Here is a 22,628-nt window from a genome sequence, read left to right as displayed (position 1 = left end):
TTGTGGTTCTAACCAGCCGGGCTCTCTGGTTGAAGTCTTGGTCTGCGGATATGACTTCTAAATCCAAACTTCTTTCTCTTCCCTTCAAGGGGAAGATTTTATTCGGTCCAGGGCTGGACTCCATTATCTCTACGGTTACCGGAGGGAAAGGTGCCTTTCTACCGCAAGATAAGAATAGGCCTAAGGGACGGCAACTGTCTGATTTTCGTTCCTTTCATGCTGACAAGTCACAACGACAGCAGTCCTCTTCCAAGTCCGAGCAGCCCAAGAATACTTGGCAGCCCGCTCACTCCTGAAATAAGTCCAAACAGGCTAAGAAGCCTGTAGAGAACAAATCAACATGAAGGGGTGGCCCCCAATCCGGGATCGGATCGAGTAGGTTGCAGACTGTCTCTTTTTTCAGACGCTTGGTTCCAGAATGTACAGGATCCTTGGATCCTGGAGGTTGTATCTCAAGGATTCAGGATAGGATTCAAGTCTCATCTGCCCAGGGGCAGATTCCTACTCTCCAGTTTTTCAACAAGACCAGAAAAAAGGGCTGCATTCTAAGGTTGCGTACAGGATCTCTCCTCTCAAGAAGTAATTGTCCCGGGACCTACAGCAGAAAGAGGTTTGGGGTTTTATTCAAACCTTTTCGTGGTTCCAAAGAAGGAGGGAATTCTGGACCTAAAGTGCCTAAACAAGTTTCTGAGCGCTCCCTCTTTCAAGATGAAGACGGTCAATCCTTCCTCTGGTTCAGGAAGGACAGTTTATGACCACAATTGACCTGAAGGATGCATACCTTCATGTTCTGATTCCCAGGGAACATTTTCGGTTCCTGAGTTTTGCTTTTCTGGACCAGCACTTCCAGTTCATAGCTCTTTCGTTTGGCCTAGCTACTGCTCCAAGGATATCTACAAAGGTTCTGGGGGCTCTTCTAGCCGTTGCTAGAACATGAGGTAATGCAGTAACACCTTACCTGGATGATATCTTGGTACAGGCACCATCTTTTCCTCTAGCGGAAGAACATTCGGAGTCCCTTCTCAGTCTTCTTCGATCACATGGATGGAAAATAAACTTGGAAAAGAGTTAGCTTACTCCAAGTACAAGGGTGAATTTCCTGGGAACTATAATAGACTCCATATCCATGAGAATATTCCTCACAGATCAGAGACGTTGCAAGCTAACTTCCGCATGTCTTGCCCTCCAAGCCTCCTTGAGACCCTCAGTGGCTCAGTGTATGGAGGTAATCGGACTCATGGTGTCCTGCATGAACATCATTCATTTTGCTAGATTCCATCTCAGACCCTATGTATGCTGAGACACTGGAATGGCGTCCATTCAGATCTGTCTCAACAGATTGTGCTGCACAGCCTGTCAAGAGACTCGCTCTCCTGGTGGCTCTGTCCAGATCATCTGTCCCAAGGCACGTGCTTTTTGAGACCATCCTGGGAGATTGTGACTATGGATGCAAGCCTTTCTGGCTGGGGAGCGGTTTGGGGTGCCAAGAAGGCACAAGGTCTGTGGACTCAGGAGGAGTCCTCCCTTCTGATCAATATTTTGGAACTCCGGGCAATCTTCAATGCCTTGAAGGCTTGTCCCCTTCTGGGTTCGTCCCAGTTTATCAGATTCCAATCAGACAATATAACCTCGGTTGCCTATATCGACCATCAAGGGGGAATGAGAAGTTCCTTGGCAATGAGAGAAGTATCTCAGATACTAGAGTGGGCGGAGACTCACAAATGTAAGCTGTCAGTGATCCACATTCCGCGTGTGGACAACTGGGAAGCGGACTTCCTCAGCAGGCAATCCTTTCACCCAGGGGAGTGTTTGCAGAAATATGCAGCGAGTGGCGGATGCCGGAGATAGATCTCATGGCATCCCGCCTCAATACCAAGCTACCCAGGTACAGGTCGAGGTTGAGGAATCCTCATGCGGAATTCATAGATGCCCTATCAGTACCTTCCATTACCGCTTCTCCCTCGTGTGGTGGCTCACATCAAGCAGGAGCAAGCATCTGTGATTCTGATTGCTCCGTCGTGGCCGCGAAGGACGTGGTTAGCGGATCTTGTGGAGATGTCCTCATCTCCTCAGTGGAAGTTACCTTGTTGCAGAGATCTGCTGATACAGGGTCCCTTTGTTCATCAAAATCTAGATTCTCTGAGGCTGACTGCGTGGAGATTGAACGCTTAGTCTAAGCCAAGAGAGGGTTTTCTGAGAGTATTATCTACACTCTGGTTCAAGCTCGTAAGCCAGTTACTCGTATCTACCATAAAGTGTGGAGGACTTACTTGTACTGGTGTGAAGAGAGTGGCTTTTCCTGGCATAAGGTTAAGGTTGCCAGAACTTTATATTTTCTCCAGGATGGACTGGAGAAGGGTCTATCTGCTAGTTCCCTAGAGGGACAGATATCGGCCCTGTCGGTGTTACTGCACAAGAGATTGACTGAGCTTCTGGATGTGCAGTCCTTTGTTAAGGCTCTGGCTAGGATCAGACCCGTGTTTAGATCTGGGGCTCTGCCTTGGAGCCTCAATCTTGTTCTTAGTGTTTTGCCGCAAGTTTGGTTTGAGCCTATTTATACTGTTGACATTAAATTGTTATCTTGGAAGGTTATTTGTTGTCTATTGCCTCAACGCGCAGAGTTTCTGAGATTTCTGCTTTGCAATGTGGTTTTTCACACTGATAAGGCGGTTTTACGCACTAAACTAGGGTTCCTCCCTAAGGTGGTATCAAATCGTAACATTAATAAAGAGATTGTTGTTCCTTCCATGTGTCCTAATCCTTCTTCAGCGAAGGAACGTTTGCTTCACAATCTAGATGTGGTTCCTGTCTTGAAGTTCTATCTTCAGGCTACTAAGGAATTCAGACAATTTTCCTCTTTGTTTGTCCTCTATACGGGAAGCATAAGGGGCAGAAGACTACTACGACTTCTCTATCTTTCTGGTTGAGGAGTGACATCCGCTTAGCTTATGAGACAGAAGGACTACAGCCTCCTGAGAGGATAACGGCTCATTCCACTAGAGCAGTGGCTTCCTCTTGGGCTTTTAAGAACGAAGCCTCAATGGATCAGATTTGTAAGGCGGCTACCTGGTCCTCCTTACACACTTTTTCTAAATTTTACAAGTTTGATGTGTTTGTTTCGGCTGAAGCAGCGTTCGGGAGAAACGTTTTGCAGGCTGTGGTGCCCTCAGAATAGAGTCCGCCTCTTTTTTCTGTTCCCTCCCGTTATTCATTCAGTGTCCTCTGAAGTTTGGGTATAGTTTTCCCAACAGTAAGGAATGAAGTCGTGGACTCTCCCTGCCTTATGGAAGGAAAACATAATTTATGCTTACCAGATAAATTAATTTCCTTCCTGGCAGGGAGAGTCCATGACCCCGCCCGTAATTTATTTTTTTGATGGACGGCTCCCTTTTTATATTTTTCCTTTAGCACCTTTTATACCCTAAAGTTTCTCCTACTTTCCTTGTTCCCTCGGCAGAATGACTGGGGTAATGAGGAAGTGGGAGGGATATTTAAGACTTTGGCTGGGGTGTCTTTACCTCCTCCTGGTGACTAGGTATTGTATTTACCAACAGTAAGGAATTAAGTCGTGGATTCTCCCTGCCAGGAAGGAAAGGAATTTATCTGGTAAGGATAAATTATGTTTCTCATGAATTAGCTATTAATAAATCCCTCTATAGCTATCTGACAACACCTCTAAGCCACTGTATTAAGGGTAAGGTATGCTATGGAGTTATAAATGTAATTAATAGTTACAGAACAATGTATATTTGTCTGGCTGTCATCAGCTCTCAGTGCACTTCATGTAATTATGTGAGATAAGTAACTGACTTGTGTTTTATTTATCTCATGTGGTCATCTCCCCAGACAATCTCAGCTATATTAATGTGCTGCTAGTCAGTGATATAAATATATACAGCGTCCCCCAGTCTAATCTGCTCTTGTGGGTCAGCAGATCGCTGAACTGATTGTTATGCTGCAGTTCTTTGACAAAAGGGGGCTAAGAGGCTCCCAGTGCAGAGCAGGTCCCTCGTGCACCTTCCTGGGGTGGGGGAGCTGCTGATCTTTAGAGCCCATCAGGTACATATTTGTCTCCATCTACTTCAGGAGCAGACACCGAAGCTCTGATTTATTGCACCTCTCACTTGCTGCGTGGCGGATAAATCAGCTGTCAGCAGCAGTTTGCCAACCATTCATTTATTGCAAATACATTGTGACAGAGAGATGCCAATTTGCAGACAGAGGAACTGAGAGATGCAAAAGGGCCTGGAAAAGACAAAATTCTTATTATCAAAAAGCACTAAGGAAGGTTATAAAGGTCATAAATCCATCACTGTTCCCTCCTCCCTTACTAAACATCCATTATGGTTCCCCCTTAGTAAACATGAGGCTTATAAAGGTCATGAAACCATTACGGTTCCCCCTTAGTAAACATGAAGGTTATGAAACTGGGGGGCGTGTCCAAGCAAGGTTCCTGAGCGGACGCACATCCAGGAGTTCCGAAGGAGTTTTTCATAATCCGCCGATTATTGAGCATATTTAACAGCAAATACCAAGGATAAAAAGCACTTTTACTAGCTTCACATAGTGAGGCCCAGATAACAGATTTGCTTGCTGTATTAATGACGTTGGAGATAAGGTTCGGACAGCAAGGCCCTATAGCGGCGGCTAATTAACAGGCTGAACCCACCCCCGGCAGGCCGGGTTTCTTAACCACACGGTAATGATCTTTACAATCCTACATTTACAAGCTGAAACCTCGAGACCGGCAGACAATCTCCAAATACATACCCAGGATCAAAGATGGAGGATTCCTTTTCGTGCCATGACGAACAGCTGGAAAAAAATAGAAAAACTTTACTCACCATGCTTGCAAAAGCTCCATCTAGCTATTCCTTGGAGCGTGGATGTCTCAGATACTCAGACCTTTCCTATAGAGAAACACATCCCGCCAACAAACCTCAAGTAGAACGGCTGAGCAGCGACCCAGCACATCTCACTCAACCCACCCTGACTGGCATTGCGGCTATGGAGGTTGGTGATCACAGTTGGGGAAATGAGCCTAACTACATCTTCCTAATATTACAAGGGAGAAGCATCAACATTCATAACAATTCACGTGGGATGGATACACAAAAGATTCAACATCACCCATACAAATTGTGGATCTCAAGAGAAGCAAACACGCCACATTCCTCACTCCAAAATAGATTAGCTTTGATACAGGAGCAATCAGACCCACGTGGAACTTTAATGCTTACTTTGTATAATACGAGTGGTCTGGTCGGCTTCCTAACATTTCATGCTACACCTCAGCCACCGCAGATAGAGGAGTTTTTCACAAGTGATGCCTCGACATCCTTTTGATCCTGCTTCAGAGAGACTACCATGCAAACCCCAATAACCATCGGTGGTTCCTCCAGTGTCAAGCTTATGTTTCTATTATTGGGTCTGAGTCAGATTGAAAATGGTGTTACCCCTTATACAAGGCGCGATTCTAGATTTCACAAAGGACTTTGTTATAATATATCCTTCATGCAGCACCCTGCTTTGGACTGCCACTCAGAAAAGGTGAAGTGACAGCAACAGATTGGTCCTACTTAAGATTTAACAGCATAAGTACCTGTTACAGTTAAAATATGTCAGCTAATCGTTTAAATGTTGATGCATAAATGTTTCTATAGCTGACCATCTAGTTTATAGTTTAGTGTTTGACTGGAAATAGTATTTTTATAATAGATGTAATGGGCAGCTCCTCAACAGATGTCAGTTAGTTTTGTGATGACATGCAAAGTATATGAGACTAAATTAATATATTTATATATGCGTATACAAAAGTAAGGCTTGGCTGGTGTCCTCTGGCCAGTGGGCGCTAATGGACCACTACATTATTTTTTTCTTTCATATGTCACTGAATATTTTATATACCATGGAGCACGCCCTACATTTAACTTTCCTTGAGATGATAGTAATTTATAGGAAACCTTATTTCATTAATATCTCTGACTTATAAATGCCAGTAACTGACACTTCACACCTATCCGGTATCATATCAGCTCTTAGGACACTTAGAAAGATCAATTAGAATTCAATAGCAATATTTGTGGTTATTTTTACTCTAATCTTCTAGCAGGCAATAGGCTAGATTACGAGTTTTGCGGTAAGAGCTGCTCGGTACTAACTTTCAAGTTATTGTCACCGCTCACCTCCCTACAGCGCTGCTTTTACAGGTTTGCAAAAACCCGGCGTTAGCAGGCAATATTGCAGCATAAAGCAAAATTGAGCTCCATACCGCACTCCAATACCAGCACTGCGGTGAGCTGGTTTTATGTGCTTGTGCATTATTTCCCCATAGACATCAATGGGGATAGCCGGCTGAAAAAAAGCCTAACACCTGCAATAAAGGAGCGTAAAGCTCCGTAACGCAGCCCCATTGATTCCTATGGGGAAATTTAATTTATGTTTACAGATAACACCCTAAAATAAACCCGAGTCTAAACAGCCCTAATCTTACACTTATTAACCCCTAATCTGCCGCCCCCGACACCTACATTATACTTAACCCCTAATCTGCTGCCCCCAATATCGCCGCCACATACATTACACTTATTAACCCCTAATCTGCCGCCCCCGACACCTACATAACACTTATTAACCCCTAATCTGCTGCCCCAGACACCGCCACCTACATTACACTTATGAACCCCTAATCTGCCGCCCCGACACCTACATTATACTTATTAACCCATAATCTGCTGCCCCCAACATCGCCGCCACCTACATTACACTTATTAACCCCTAATCTGCTGCCCCAGACACCGCCACCTACATTACACTTATGAACCCCTAATCTACCGCCGCCACCTACATAGTTATTAACCCCTAATCTGCTGCCCCCGACAATTATTAAGTCCTAATCTGCCACCCCTAACATCGCCGCCACCTACCTACATTTATTAACCCCTAATCTTCCGCCCCAACGTCGCCGCCACTATACTAAAGTTATTAACCCATAATCCTAAATCTAACCCTAAGAAGTGGTCCTCCAGACAGGCAGAAGTCTTCATCCAGAAGGCATCTTCTATCTTCATCCATCCGGCGTGGAGCGGCTCCATCTTCAAGACGCGGAGCATCCTCTTCTTTCCACGGCTCTTCTCAAATGAAGGTTCCAAGATGGCGTCCCTTGAATTTCGATTGGCTGATAGAATTCTATCAGCCAATCGAAATTAAAGGTGAAAAAATCCTATTGGCTGATGCAATCAGCCAATAGGATTGAGCTTGCATTCTATTGGCTGATTGGAACAGCCAATAGAATGCGAGCTCAATCCTATTGGCTGATCTTCGTTATTGTTAGGTTTGTTTAATGGTTTATTGGGTGGGTTTTATTTTAATCTTAGGGTTTGGGCGGAAAAAGAGCTAAATGCCCTTTTAAGGGCAATGCCCATACAAATGCCCTTTTCAGGGCAATGGGGAGCTTAGGTTTTTTAGTTAGTATTTTATTTGGGCGGTTTGGTTGTGTGGGTGGTGGGTTTTACTGTTGGGGGGTGTTTGTATTTTTTTTTTTACAGGTAAAAGAACTGATTTCTTTGGGGCAATGCCCCACAAAAGGCCATTTTAAGAGCTATTGGCAGTTTAGGCTAGGGTTTTTTTATTTTGGGGGGGCTTTTTTATTTTGATAGGCCTATTAAATTAGGTGTAATTAGTTTAAATATTTGATCATTTATTTTTTATTTTGTGTAATTTAGTGTTTGTTTGTTTTGTAATTTAGTTAATTGTATTTAATAAATGTAATTTATTCAATTGTAGTGTAAGGTTAGGTGTTAGTGTAACTCAGGTTAGGTTTTATTATACAGGTAAATTTGTATTTATTTTAGCTAGGAGTTAGTAAATAGTTAATAACTATTTACTAACTAGTCTACCTAGTTAAAATAAATACAAACTTAGCTGTGAAATAAAAATAAAACCTAAGCTAGATTCAATGTAACTATTAGTTATATTGTAGCTAGCTTAGGGTTTATTTTATAGGTAGGTACCGTATTTAGTTTTAAATAGGAATTATTTAGTTATTAATAGTAGGTTTTATTTAGATTTATTTTAATTACATTAAAGTTAGTGGGGTTTAGGGTTAGGGTTAGGGGTTAATAACTTTAATATAGTGGCGGCGACATTGGGGGCGGCAGATAAGGGGTTAATAAGTGTAATGTAGGTGTCGGCAGATTAGGGGTTAATAAGTGTATGTAGGTGGCGGCGACATTGGGGATGGCAGATTAGGGGTTAATAATATTTAACTAGTGTTTGCGATGCGGGAGTGCTGCGGTTTAGGGGTTAATATGTTTATTATAGTGGCGGCAATGTCTGGAGTGGCAGATTAGGGGTTAATAATTTTATTTTAGTGTTTGCGATGCGGGAGTGCTGCGGTTTAGGGGTTAATAGGTAGTTTATGGGTGTTAGTGTACTTTTTAGCACGGCTTTGTAGCGCAAAACTCATAACTACTGACTTTCAGTTTACGGTATGGATCTTGTAGTTTTAGGGTGTACCGCTCACTTTTTGGCCTCCCAGGCAGACTTGTAATACCGGCGCTATGGAAGTCCCATTGAAAAAGGACTTTTTAAAAGCTGCGGTAGTTACGTTGCGTTACAGCCAAAAAAGTGTGCGGTGCAGCTAAACCTGCAAGACTCGTGATACCAGCGGTAGTGAAAAAGAGCCTTAACGCTGCTTTTTCACTCATACCGCAAAACTCGTAATCTAGCCGATAGTTTTTTATTCTGTGTGGTCTAGTTACACTGAGATTTAGCCTTAAAGATACAGGTTTATCTATTTAATTACTCTTTACTTTATGTTGCCAAGTGGATCAGATGTGGTTTCTATACCAGTTAAACAACCCCTTATTAAGCTTAGTACTCATAACTCAGTGGCCCAAGAGTGGCCTAGTTAACCTGTAAGCCCATGTGTACACCCATATGTAAGCCCATCTGTATGCCCATGTGTACACCCATCTGTACACCCATCTGTATGCCCATGTGTACACCCATGTGTACGCCCATGTGTAAGCCCACGTGTAAGCCCACGTGTACGCCCACGTGTAAGCCCACGTGTACGCCCACGTGTACGCCCACATGTACGCCCACCTGTAAGCCCACCTGTACACCCATATGTAAGCCCATCTGTAAGCTCACATGTACACCCATCTGTAAGCCCACATGTACACCCATCTGTAAGCCCATCTGTAAGCCCACATGTACACCCATCTGTAAGCCCACATGTAAGCCCATCTGTAAGCCCACATGTACGCCCACATGTACATGTAATAATGAAAGACAGCACCTTTTTTCTTTTCTGGGGCACAGGAAAAGGGTTAGCCAGACCCCAATATGTATTCAAAAGAAGTAGGTTTACCAGCCTCCAGTTAAATTTTAAAAAGACCTTTATTAGCTTCTTACAGGGTCCATCATATCAACAACGTTTCAAACCTATTCCAGGTTCTTAATCATGACATGATTAAGAACCTGGAATAGGTTTGAAACGTTGTTGATATGGACCCTGTAAGAAGCTAATAAAGGTCTTTTTAACATTTAACTGGATGCTGGTAAACCTACTTCTTTTTAGCCCACATGTACGCCCATCTGTAAGCCCACATGTACGCCCATCTGTAAGCCCACATGTACGCCCATCTGTAAGCCCATCTGTAAGCCCACATGTACACCCATATGTAAGCCCATCTGTAAGCCCACATGTACACCCACATGTAAGCCCACATGTACGCCCATCTGTAAGCCCACATGTACGCCCATCTGTAAGCCCACATGTACGCCCATCTGTAAGCCCACATGTACGCCCATCTGTAAGCCCACATGTACGCCCATCTGTAAGCCCACATGTACGCCCACATGTACACCCATCTGTAAGCCCACATGTACACCCATCTGTAAGCCCATATGTACACCCATCTGTAAGCCCACATGTACACCCATCTGTAAGCCCATCTGTAAGCCCACATGTACACCCATATGTAAGCCCATATGTACACCCATAATACCCGATTGTCTCAAGTTGGTTATTCAGTAACTAATAATAATTATCACAAAAAGGGTTTAAATGCAGCAATTGGTATAAACTTGCACTATGTACACTGGTATGACCTTGCACTAAGTACACTGGTATGACCTTGCACTAAGTACACTGGTATGACCTTGCACTAAGTACACTGGTATGACCTTGCACTAAGTACACTGGTATGACCTTGCACTAAGTACACTGGTATGACCTTGCACTAAGTACACTGGTATGACCTTGCACTAAGTACACTGGTATGACCTTTCACTAAGTACACTGGTATGACCTTGCACTAAGTACACTGGTATGACCTTGCACTAAGTACACTGGTATAAACTTGCACTAAGTACACTGGTATAAACTTGCACTAAGTACACTGGTATAAACTTGCACTAAATTTTAAGATTGGATATCAGAGCGCCAAACAACGTAGGCAGGGTCTATGGGCAGATAGTCAAATACCAAAGGTAACAATAGGTTGAAATAATATGATTTAATACATAAGATAAAAAAAAGTTGGTACATTTAAAATTATACAACAATTAGTCATGGATCCATGTTACACTTTAAAATATATATTGAAACACTAGGAACAATTTAAAAATGCTTGTAGAACAATAAATAACAACAACAACAACAAAAAATCTAACAAATAATGTCTATCGCATAAAACTTAAATTCTAATATGTGAATGCTAGGAGCGCTTATGCACACTCTATTTATAAAAACAATGGGTTACAATGCACAGGTGGATAGATTCCAGGTTGCTTGAAACCAGTGGGTGTGAAATGTAAGTGGCTCCGAATTGGGGTTTTGCCTATGTGTTTTTCCAAAATTGAGTAAATCCTAACAGGTGGACAAAAAATGTTACAGGAATGTCTAGAACCTGAATTCAAAATATAAGACCTGAGGTTGTGCCTATGTGTTTATCCAAAATGGTGTAAATCCTAACAAGTGAAAAAATGTGAGAAAAATATTGCAGGGGTGTCTGAACCTTATTTTCAAAATAAACAATGAATTCAAAATAAAACGATATACAAGTGAACTTTTGACAAATCAACTAATGCAAACATAAAGCATAAACAGAACCAAATAAAAACAACAGCACAACTTTAATGTGTGTTTGAATGTGTTTCTGCTTGCAAACTGTGATGTGATGTGAACAAATATCTGTTATAAACACTGAATAGTGGCAAAACTTTGTGATTAAAATTGAACACAGGCTCTAAATTGATGCCCTAAAATACAAATCTAAAGGGCTCAGAGTTGCTGAGCTAGATATAAGGGACTTGCTCAAAGAGCCTCGAGATGTTAATTAAAAGAGACCATATAACAACAGTGGGTTAAAAAACGGATGATATAACATAAAAAGCTTAAAAGTCCAAATAAATATTCAAATTGGATAATAAGAATCTTGCTATAGTCTATCTCAATATGGATCCCAACTGCTGATTATGTAGAAATCTTCTTGGGCGGTAGTTAACAAATAATTCCAACTTGCAATGTTGTCCCTTACCTGCCAAAAAAGGAAAGGCAAACAATAGTGCAGATGGCTTCTTAATGTGATCACAAAATACTCCTTACCAGGCAACCGGTTTCGGTCTCCACTGACCTTTCTCAAGACTGGTTTGGGGTAAGGACCTAGACTGTTATATACCTTGCTGATTGGTGACATTAACCCCTGTGTAGTAGAACAGGACGTGAAAACAACAATCTTCTTTTTCTCCTGGGTTAGAGAGAACATAGCAAAGCTTTTAGTTACCCAGGCAATCTGCTTGTTTTTTTCAGAATCAGCTAAAATAATATGAGCATTGTCAGAAATAAAAGTCCAATTATGTAGATTTGTTTATAAAAAATGACCGTTTAAAACACTTTGTGAAATGTCAAAAAAATGTGTCAAACAAATTGTCCGTTTAAAACACTTGTAAAATGTCCATTTAAAACATCTGTTTCTATATTTATACTTAATAAATGATGAAACTTTATGATGCATATTAGGTTATTATTTACTATTCTTGTCTAATTATTTATGTAGCTATTGGCCATGCTGTAATACCCAGCACTCATAGGTTCTAATTTGAGGGCTTAAGCCAGAATGTATGTGCTATTGGCTGATTTAGGGGTGTGTTAAATTCCTGCAATCTGATTGCTTGTCTGTGTTTAATGTGCTTCCTTAGCACTATAGACAGTAAAAGCCTTGACAAAACAAACAAAACAAATTTCTTACATCCTCGCTTCCCTCATAAATAATCATTCGCTATGATCATTATTTAACAGAGGGATTCTAGTTTCTATGTATGAAGCGCATAGCTGCTAAATGAGATTTCCAACAGGGTATAATATATTTTATATATGACAAAAGCTTAACAATTTCAGGCAGAGTGTAGTGCGTTTAATGTACAACTTAAAGGGACACTAAACCCAAAAATTTTCTTTCGTGATTCAGAAAGAGAATTCAATTTTAAACAACTTTACAATTTACTTCTATTATCTAATATGCTTTATTTTTTAGATATCCTTTGTTAAAGAAATAGCAATGCACATGGGTGAGCCAATAACACGAGGCATCTATGTGCAGGCACCAATCAGCAGCTACTGAGCCTATCTAGATATGCTATTCAGCAAAGAATATCAAGAGAATGAAGAAAAAAAGATAATATAAGTAAATTAGAAAGTTGTTTAAAATGGCATGTTCTATCTAAATCACGAAAGAAAAAATGTGGGTTTAATGTCCCTTTAAGGTTAAAATGACATACTGGAATGAAAATCGTGTTTCTGACTGACCTATTATGATTATGTGATTTCCTTCAGGTTAACATACTGTTTAAGACAAAAAAGCAGAGACAGAAAACAAAAAACAAACACAAATAAATTAAACAAATCTTGTGCTTTTAACATATAGAGTAAACAGAGAGAGATACACATTTACAACTCAAATCTAAGGTTTATATACTCTCTTTTATTGCTACGGTATTTGAAACTGACCCATAGGTCCCTTGGAAATCTGTTTAAGGTAGGGATTGCTTGTATTGTTCTATATACAATATGCAAATGGTCTAGACTACTTGTTGATTCTATTAGTTTGGGAGCTGATATGGTTCTGACTGCAATACTCATAATGGATAGAGGATAAGTATTTCCTCTAAACTAAACTTAGATATCCAAACCTGGTGAAGAGAAAATATATATAAAAATAAAGTATATATATGATTAAAACTATCTTCTGACGTCACTTGCATATTATTATTACTGTTTGTTAGATCCAAATCAAAACTAGTCTCATAATTGATACTTCTATCTTTCATAAATGAGGTAATTCTAGATTGGTTACAACTTTAGGGTCTCTATTGGCTATACTACACAGGTCTTAGGTGTGGACTACCAATAGGATTGTTATAAAGCAGCTAAATAGAAGATTAAATAGCAGTTCAAATATAGATATAATTGAAGTTTAAGTCCTGTTGTAATTCCCACAGATTAATTGGATACGTGAACACCTCCGATTCATAGAAAAACTTAACAAAGATAGTCCTTTATATAAACATTTTTCTGAGAAGCACCAAGGTGACATTAATACTGTAAAGTATATAGGGATTCAAAAAGTACCAAGAAACTGGAGAGGGGGCAACCATGAGAAGAGGTTATTAACGGAGGAATCAAAATGGATTTTCCATCTAGATTGCTTGCACCCAAGAGGCCTAAATAACAAAGAGGACCTGTCTCATCTCCTAAACCTCAACTAAAAAGAGTCATGACTAGGAAGGGATTTTTTTTTTATCTTACTAGCCCCTTATTACAAGTGACTTCTGAATTTGGATCCATATATATAAAAAAAAAAAAAAATCCTTTCACCGATCTCTTAAAATATAAATATAAATAATAATAACTTAATAATGATTAGACCTGCCCGTAAGGTCATAGAAACTCTGCCTACCCTGTTCCCTTTATGAGAAGCTGCCTTTTTATGTATTGATATAATCCTTTAGTTATATGATAATTCTAGAGGATATAAACACCAGTTAATCTGTGGGAATTACAACAGGACTTAAACTTCAATTATATCTATATTTGAACTGCTATTTAATCTTCTATTTAGCTGCTTTATAACAATCCTATTGGTAGTCCACACTTAAGACCTGTGTAGCATAGCCAATAGAGACCCTAAAGTTGTAACCAATCTAGAATTACCTCATTTATGAAAGATAGAAGTATCAATTATGAGACTAGTTTTGCTTTGGATCTAACAAACAGTAATAATAATATGCAAGTGACGTCAGAAGATAGTTTTAATCATATATATACTTTATTTTTATATATATTTTCTATATATATTTTCTCTTCACCAGGTTTGGATATCTAAGTTTAGTTTAGAGGAAATACTTATCCTCTATCCATTATGAGTATTGCAGTCAGCTCCCAAACTAATAGAATCAACAAGTAGTCTAGACCATTTGCATATTGTATAAAGAACAATACAAGCAATCCCTACCTTAAACAGATTTCCAAGGGACCTATGGGTCAGTTTCAAATACCGTAGCAATAAAAGAGAGTATATAAACCTTAGATTTGAGTTGTAAATGTGTATCTCTCTATGTTTACTCTATATGTTAAAAGCACAAGATTTGTTTAATTTATTTTTGTTTGTTTTTTTTGTTTTCTGTCTCTGCTTTTTTGACTTAAACAGTATGTTAACCTGAAGGAAATCACATAATCATAATAGGTCAGTCAGAAACACGATTTTCATTCCAGTATGTCATTTTAACCTTAAGTTGTACATTAAACGCACTACACTCTGCCTGAAATTGTTAAGCTTTTGTCATATATAAAATATATTATACCCTGTTGGAAATCTCATTTAGCAGCTATGCGCTTCATACATAGAAACTAGAATCCCTCTGTTAAATAATGATCATAGCGAATGATTATTTATGAGGGAAGCGAGGATGTAAGAAATTTGTTTTGTTTGTTTTGTCAAGGCTTTTACTGTCTATAGTGCTAAGGAAGCACATTAAACACAGACAACCAATCAGATTGCAGGAATTTAACACACCCCTAAATCAGCCAATAGCATATACATTCTGGCTTAAGCCCTCAAATTAGAACCTATGAGTGCTGGGTATTACAGCATGGCCAATAGATACATAAATAATTAGACAAGAATAGTAAATAATAACCTAATATGCATCATAAAGTTTCATCATTTATTAAGTATAAATATAGAAACAGATGTTTTAAATGGACATTTTACAAGTGTTTTAAACGGACAATTTGTTTGACACATTTTTTTGACATTTCACAAAGTGTTTTAAACGGTCATTTTTTATAAACAAATCTACATAATTGGACTTTTATTTCTGACAATGCTCATATTATTTTAGCTGAGTCTGAAAAAACAAGCAGATTGCCTGGGTAACTAAAAGCTTTGCTATGTTCTCTCTAACCCAGGAGAAAAAGAAGATTGTTGTTTTCACGTCCTGTTCTACTACACAGGGGTTAATGTCACCAATCAGCAAGGTATATAACAGTCTAGGTCCTTACCCCAAACCAGTCTTGAGAAAGGTCAGTGGAGACCGAAACCGGTTGACTGGTAAGGAGTATTTTGTGATCACATTAAGAAGCCATCTGCACTATTGTTTGCCTTTCCTTTTTTGGCAGGTAAGGGACAACATTGCAAGTTGGAATTATTTGTTAACTACGCCCAAGAAGATTGCTACATAATCAGCAGTTGGGATCCATATTGAGACAGACTATAGCAAGATTCTTATTATCCCATTTGAATATTTATTTGGACTTTTAAGCATTTTATGTTATATCATCCGTTTTTGAACCCACTGTTGTTATATGGTCTCTTTTAATTAACATCTCGAGGCTCTTTGAGCAAGTCCCTTATATCTAGCTCAGCAACTCTGAGCCCTTTAGATTTGTATTTTAGGGCATTAATTTAGAGCCTGTGTTCAATTTCAATCCAATCACAAAGTTTTGCCACTATTCAGTGTTTATAACAGATATTTGTTCACATCACATCACAGTTTGCAAGCAGAAACACATTTGAACACACGGTAAAGTTGTGCTGTTGTTTTTATTTGGTTCTATTTAAGCTTTATGTTTGCATTAGTTGATTTGTCAAAAGTTCACTTGTATATCGTTTTATTTTGAATTCATTGTTTATTTTGAAAATAAGGTTCAGACACCCCTGCAATATTTTTCTCACATTTTTTCACTTGTTAGGATTTACACCATTTTGGATAAACACATAGGCACAACCTCAGGTCTTATATTTTGAATTCAGGTTCTAGACATTCCTGTAACATTTTTTGTCCACCTGTTAGGATTTACACAATTTTGGATAAACACATAGGCAAAACCCCAATTCGGAGCCACTTACATTTCACACCCACTGGTTTCAAGCAACCTGGAATCTATCCACCTGTGCATTGTAACCCATTGTTTTTATAAATAGAGTGTGCATAAGCGCTCCTAGCATTCACATATTAGAATTTAAGTTTTATGCGATAGACATTATTTGTTAGATTTATTTTGTTGTTATTTATTGTTCTACAAGCATTTTTAAATTGTTCCTAGTGTTTCAATATATATTTTAAAGTGCAACATGGATCCATGACTAATTGTTGTATAATTTTAAATGTACCAACTTTTTTATCTTATGTATTAAATCATATTATTTCAACCTATTGTTACCTTTGGTATTTGACTATCTGCCCATAGACCCTGCCTACGTTGTTTGGCGCTCTGATATCCAATCTTAAAATTGAATCCACCCTTGGCAACTAGGTGCCAATTTATTAGAGCTGGAGGTCTGTTGCATTATATAGTTGGCGCTTAGTTATCACCTTTCCACACATGTATGAACTTGCACTAAGTACACTGGTATGAACTTGCACTAAGTACACTGGTATGAACTTGCACTAAGTACACTGGTATGAACTTGCACTAAGTACACTGGTATGAACTTGCACTAAGTACACTGGTATGAACTTGCACTAAGTACACTGGTATGAACTTGCACTAAGTATACTGGTATGAACTTGCACTAAGTACACTGGTATGAACTTGCACTAAGTACACTGGTATGAACTTGCAAGTAAATGCATTTGTGTTAGAATGTTAGGTGGGCAGCCATGGGTATTATCTGCTATATCCCTGAACGTTGAGAAAAAAGGTACTGATGTTGTTCTGTTAACCTAATACAATGATACTTTAAACAGATGAGAACGAATGTGAACATGATAACGGCGGCTGTAGCGAGATCTGCATAAATCTGAAGAATTCGCATCGCTGTGAGTGTGAAAAAGGACGTGTCCTGGGGGCGGACGGCAAAACCTGTGAAGGTGACTAGAGTGTGCATCAGTATGAGAATCTGTGAATAAACCTGATAGCTTATGTTTCATTTAATATAGTTCAGATTGCATTGTTATAAGGCAGGATATACAGATATGATGTATTTACTATCTATAGATATATAAAGCAGGATATATACAGATATGATGTATTTACTATCTATAGATATATAAAGCATTATATACAGATATGATATATTTACTATCTATAGATATATAAAACATTATATACAGATATGATGTATTTACTATCTATAGATATATAAAGCAGGATATACAGATATGATGTATTTACTATCTATAGATATATAAAACATTATATACAGATATGATGTATTTACTATCTATAGATATATAAAACATTATATACAGATATGATATATTTACTATCTATAGATATATAAAACATTATATACAGATATGATGTATTTACTATCTATAGATATATAAAGCATTATATACAGATATGATATATTTACTATCTATAGATATATAAAACATTAATTACAGATATGATATATTTACTATCTATAGATATATAAAGCAGGATATATACAGATATGATGTATTTGCTATCTATAGATATATAAAGCAGGATATACAGATATGATGTATTTACTATCTATAGATATATAAGGCAGGATATACAGATATGATGTATTTACTATCTATAGATATATAAAGCATTATATACAGATATGATGTATTTACTATCTATAGATATATAAGGCAGGATATACAGATATGATGTATTTACTATCTATAGATATATAAGGCAGGATATACAGATATGATGTATTTACTATCTATAGATATATTCTAGGATTAATAGAATTTACACTAGTGCATCTCCCAGCCAGTGTGAGGAGCCAGGGCCGTATTTCATACCCTACATGACCAAAGAATGTGGCTGATTTACTGGTTTCACCGCAGGTTGAATAATGATTATAAATATGCAAAATAGAAATTTTGTTTTTTTATTTATTACTTTTTATTAAAAATATTTAAATCATTTTACACATACAGAAATGATTTAAAAACCAAACATATCAACAATTCATAACATTAAATTGCAAAGAAAACACATTTTGTGAAAAGTCAGTTTGTTGGGAAAAAAGGAGCGATCAATCTTTTTAACAACACAACAACAAAAACATAATTTATGTAAGAACTTACCTGATAAATTAATTTCTTTCATATTGGCAAGAGTCCATGAGCTAGTGACGTATGGGATATACAATCCTTCCAGGAGGGGCAAAGTTTCCCAAACCTCAAAATGCCTATAAATACACCCCTCACCACACCCACAATTCAGTTTAACGAATAGCAAAGTAGTGGGGTGATAGAAAAAGGAGTAAAAAGCATCAAAAAGATATTTGGAAATAATTGTGCTTTATAAAAAAAAATCATAACCACCATAAAAATGGTGGGTCTCATGGACTCTTGCCAATATGAAAGAAATTAATTTATCAGGTAAGTTCTTACATAAATTATGTTTTCTTTCATGTAATTGGCAAGAGTCCATGAGCTAGTGACGTATGAGATAGCAATACCCAAGATGTGGAACTCCACACAAGAGTCGCTAGAGAGGGAGGGATAAAAATAAAAACATCCATTTTCCGCTGACGAAAATTAATCCACAACCCAAAATATAAGTTTATTTTGATAAATGAAAGAAAAAAGGAAATTTATGCTTACCTGATAAATTTGTTTCTTTTACGATACAATGAGTCCACGGATTTCATCCTTACTTATGGGATATCGCCTTCTGGTCAACAGGAGGAGGCAAAGAGCACCACAGCAGAGCTGTTATATAGCTCCTCCCTTCCCTCCCACTGCAGTCATTCGACCGAAGTTAGGAAGAGAAAGGAAAAGCCAAGGTGCAGAGGTGACTGAAGTTTACCAAAAATAAAAGACCTGTCATACAAAACAGGGTGGGCCGTGGACTCATCGTATCGTAAAAGAAACAAATTTATCAGGTAAGCATAAATTTCCTTTTTCTTTTACAAGATACGATGAGTCCACGGATTTCATCCTTACTTATGGGATACAATACTAAAGCTATATGACACGGATGAAAGGGAGGGACAAGACAGGAAACCTAAACGGAAGACACCCACTGCTTGAAGAACCTTTCTCCTAAAAACAGCCTCAGACGAGGCAAAAGTATCAAATTTGTACAATTTTGAAAAAGTGTGAAGAGAAGACCAAGTTGCAGCTTTGCAAATCTGTTCAACAGAAGCATCATTTTTGAATGCCCATGAGGAAGCCACAGCCCTAGTGGAATGAGCCATAATTTGTTCAGGAGGCTGCTGTCCAGCAGTCTCATATGCAAAATGGATGATACTCTTCAGCCAAAAAGAAATAGAGGTAGCCGTAGCTCTCTGACCCCTACACTTCCCAGAAAACACAACAAACAGGGAAGAAGATTGACGAAAATCCTTAGTTGCCTGTAAGTAAAACTTCAAGGCACGGACCACGTCCAAATTATGTAACAGTCGCTCATTCTTAGAAGAAGGATTAGGACACAAGGAAGGAACAACAATTTCCTGATTAATATTTTTATTGGAAACAACCATAGAAAGAAAACCAGGTTTGGTACGTAACACTACCTTATCCAAATGAAAAATAAGATAACGAGAATCACATTGTAATGTTGAAAGCTCAGAAAATCTGCGAGCAGAAGAAATAGCAACCAAAAACAAAACTTTCCAAGATAACTTAATATCTATGGAATGCATAGGTTCAAACGGAACCTTTTGAAGAACCTTAAGAACTAAATTCAAACTCCATGGAGGAGCAATTGGTATAAACACAGGCCTGATTCTAGTCAGAGCCTGACAAAAAGATTGAACATCTGGAACATCTGCCAGACGTTTGTGCAACAAAATAGACAAAGCAGAAATCTGTCCCTTTAAGGAACTTGCCGACAACCCTTTCTCCAAACAGTCTTGGAGAAAAGACAAAATCCTGGGAATCCTAACCCTACTCCATGAGTAGCCCTTGGATTCGCACCAAGAATGATATTTACGCCATATCTTATGGTAAATTTTCCTAGTAACAGGCCTAAATTAAAGTATCTATAACTGAATCAGAAAACCCTCACTTAGATAAAATTAAGCGTTCAATCTCCAAGCAGTTAGCTGCAGAGAAACTAGATTTGGATGATGGAAAGGTCCCTGAATGAGAAGGTTGTTCCTCAACGAAAGCTTCCACGGAGGCTGGGATGACATGTCCACCAGATTGGCATACCAAGTCCTGCGGGTGCACGCAGGGGCGATGAGTATCACCGATGCCCTCTCCTGCTTGACCCGAGCAATCACCCGGGGAAGGAGAGCAAATGGAGGAAACACATAAGCTAGGCTGAATGACCAAGGCACTGCCAAGGCATCTATCAGCTCGACCTGGGGATCCCTGGACCCGTATCTCTGAAGCTTGGCATTATGGCGAGATGCCATGAGATCCAACTCCGGCCTGCCCCATCTGAGAATCAGGTCGGCAAATACCTCCGGATGGAGTTCCCACTCTCCCGGAAGAAATGTCTGTCTGCTCAGAAAATCCGCTTCCCAGTTTTCCACCCCTGGGATGTAAATCGCGGACAGATGGCAAGAGCGAGACTCTGCCCACTGTATTATCCTGGCTACTTCTGTCATCACTAAGGAACTTCTTGTTCCTCCCTGATGATTGATGTAGGCCACCGTCGTTATGTTGTCCAACTGGAATCTGATGAATTGGGCCGAAGCCAACTGAGGCCAAGCCTGAAGCGCATTGAATATTGCTCTCAACTCATGATATTGATGGGAAGGATAGACTCCGTCAGAGTCCAGACCCCCTGAGCCCTCAGGGAATTCCAGACTGCTCCCCATCCTAACAGGCTGGCATCCATTGTCACTATCACCCATGAGGGTCTGCAAAAGCATGTGTCCTGAGATAGATGATCCAGCGACAACCACCATAGAAGAGAGTCCCTTGTCTCCTGATCCAAATGTATTTGAGGAGACAAATTTGTATAATATCCATTCCACTACCTGAGCATGCTCAGTTGCAGAGGCCTGAGATGAAACCGAGCAAATGGAATGATGTCCATTGCCACTACCATCAATCCAATTACCTCCATGCACTGAGCCACAGACGGCCCGGGGGTTGGACTGAAGGACTCGGCATGTGTTCAGAATTTTCAATTTTCTGACCTCCGTCAATAATATTTTCATGGATAGAGAGTCAATTAGATTTCTCAGGAAAGGAACCCTTGTCTGTGGTACTAGAGAACTCTTCTCCAGATTCACCTTCCACCCATGAGTCCTCAGGAAGGACAGAACAATGTCTGTATGAGACTTTGTTAGTTGATAAGACGACGCCTGGATCAGAATATCGTCCAGATAAGGCGCCACTGCAATGCCCCGCGGTCGCAGAACCGCTAGCAGCGACCCCAGAACCTTTGTGAAAATTCTGGGTGCCGTGGCCAAACCAAAAGGAAGAGCCACAAACTGAAAATATTTCTCCAGAAAGGCAAACCTCAGGAACTTGTGATGATCTCTGTGGATAGGAACATGAAGATATGCATCCTTTAGATCCACGGTAGTCCTAAATTGACCCTCCTGGATCAATGGAAGAAGGGTATGACTAGTTTCCATCTTGAAAGATGGAACTCTAAGAAACTTGTTTAGACTCTTGAGATCTAAGATAGGTCTGAAAGTTCCCTCTTTTTTGGGAACTACAAACAGATTTGAATAAAACCCCTGCCCCTGTTCCTGGATTGGAACGGGACAAATTACTCCCATGGAGGAGAGGTCTCTTACACAGCGTAAGAACGCCTCTCTTTTTATCTGGTCTATAGACAATCGAGAAAGAAGGAATCGTCCTCTGGGGGAAGAATTTTTGAATTCCAGTTTGTATCCCTGAGATACTATATCTATTGCCCAAGGATCTGGGACGCCTCTTATCCAAGCCTGGACGAAAAATGATAGTCTGCCCCCCACTAGATCCGGTCCCGGATCGGGGGCCGTCCCTTCATACTGACTTGGTGGCAGCAACGGGTTTCTTGGGTTGTTTGCCCTTGTTCCAAGCCTGGTTGGGCCGCCACATGGACTTGGGTTGAGAATAGCCCCCCTCCTGCTTAGTGGAAGGGGGAGAGGGGGTTCCCTTGAAATTTCAAAAGGAACGAAAATTACTCTGTCGATCCCTCTGTTTGGGTTTCTTATCCTGAGGGAGGAGGTGACCTTTACCTCCCGTGATGT

The 22,628-nt window shown here is 39.5% G+C and overlaps 1 protein-coding gene across 4 annotated transcripts in view; it reads left to right on the top strand.

Annotated features, from left to right (window-relative positions):
* OIT3 (oncoprotein induced transcript 3) overlaps positions 1-22,628 on the top strand; it is a 150,043-nt gene that overhangs the window by 59,313 nt on the left and 68,102 nt on the right. For all 4 annotated transcript variants that reach the window (XM_053691915.1, XM_053691914.1, XM_053691916.1 and 1 more), the window contains one exon: positions 17,260-17,382. In XM_053691915.1, coding sequence (XP_053547890.1) covers positions 17,260-17,382 — 123 coding nt within the window. The remainder of the gene's footprint in view (positions 1-17,259; positions 17,383-22,628) is intronic.

The sequence above is a fragment of the Bombina bombina genome, chromosome 9 (assembly GCF_027579735.1).
Source record: "Bombina bombina isolate aBomBom1 chromosome 9, aBomBom1.pri, whole genome shotgun sequence".
NCBI classification, from domain to species: domain Eukaryota; kingdom Metazoa; phylum Chordata; class Amphibia; order Anura; family Bombinatoridae; genus Bombina; species Bombina bombina.
This window is presented reverse-complemented; position numbering and strand designations above follow the sequence as displayed.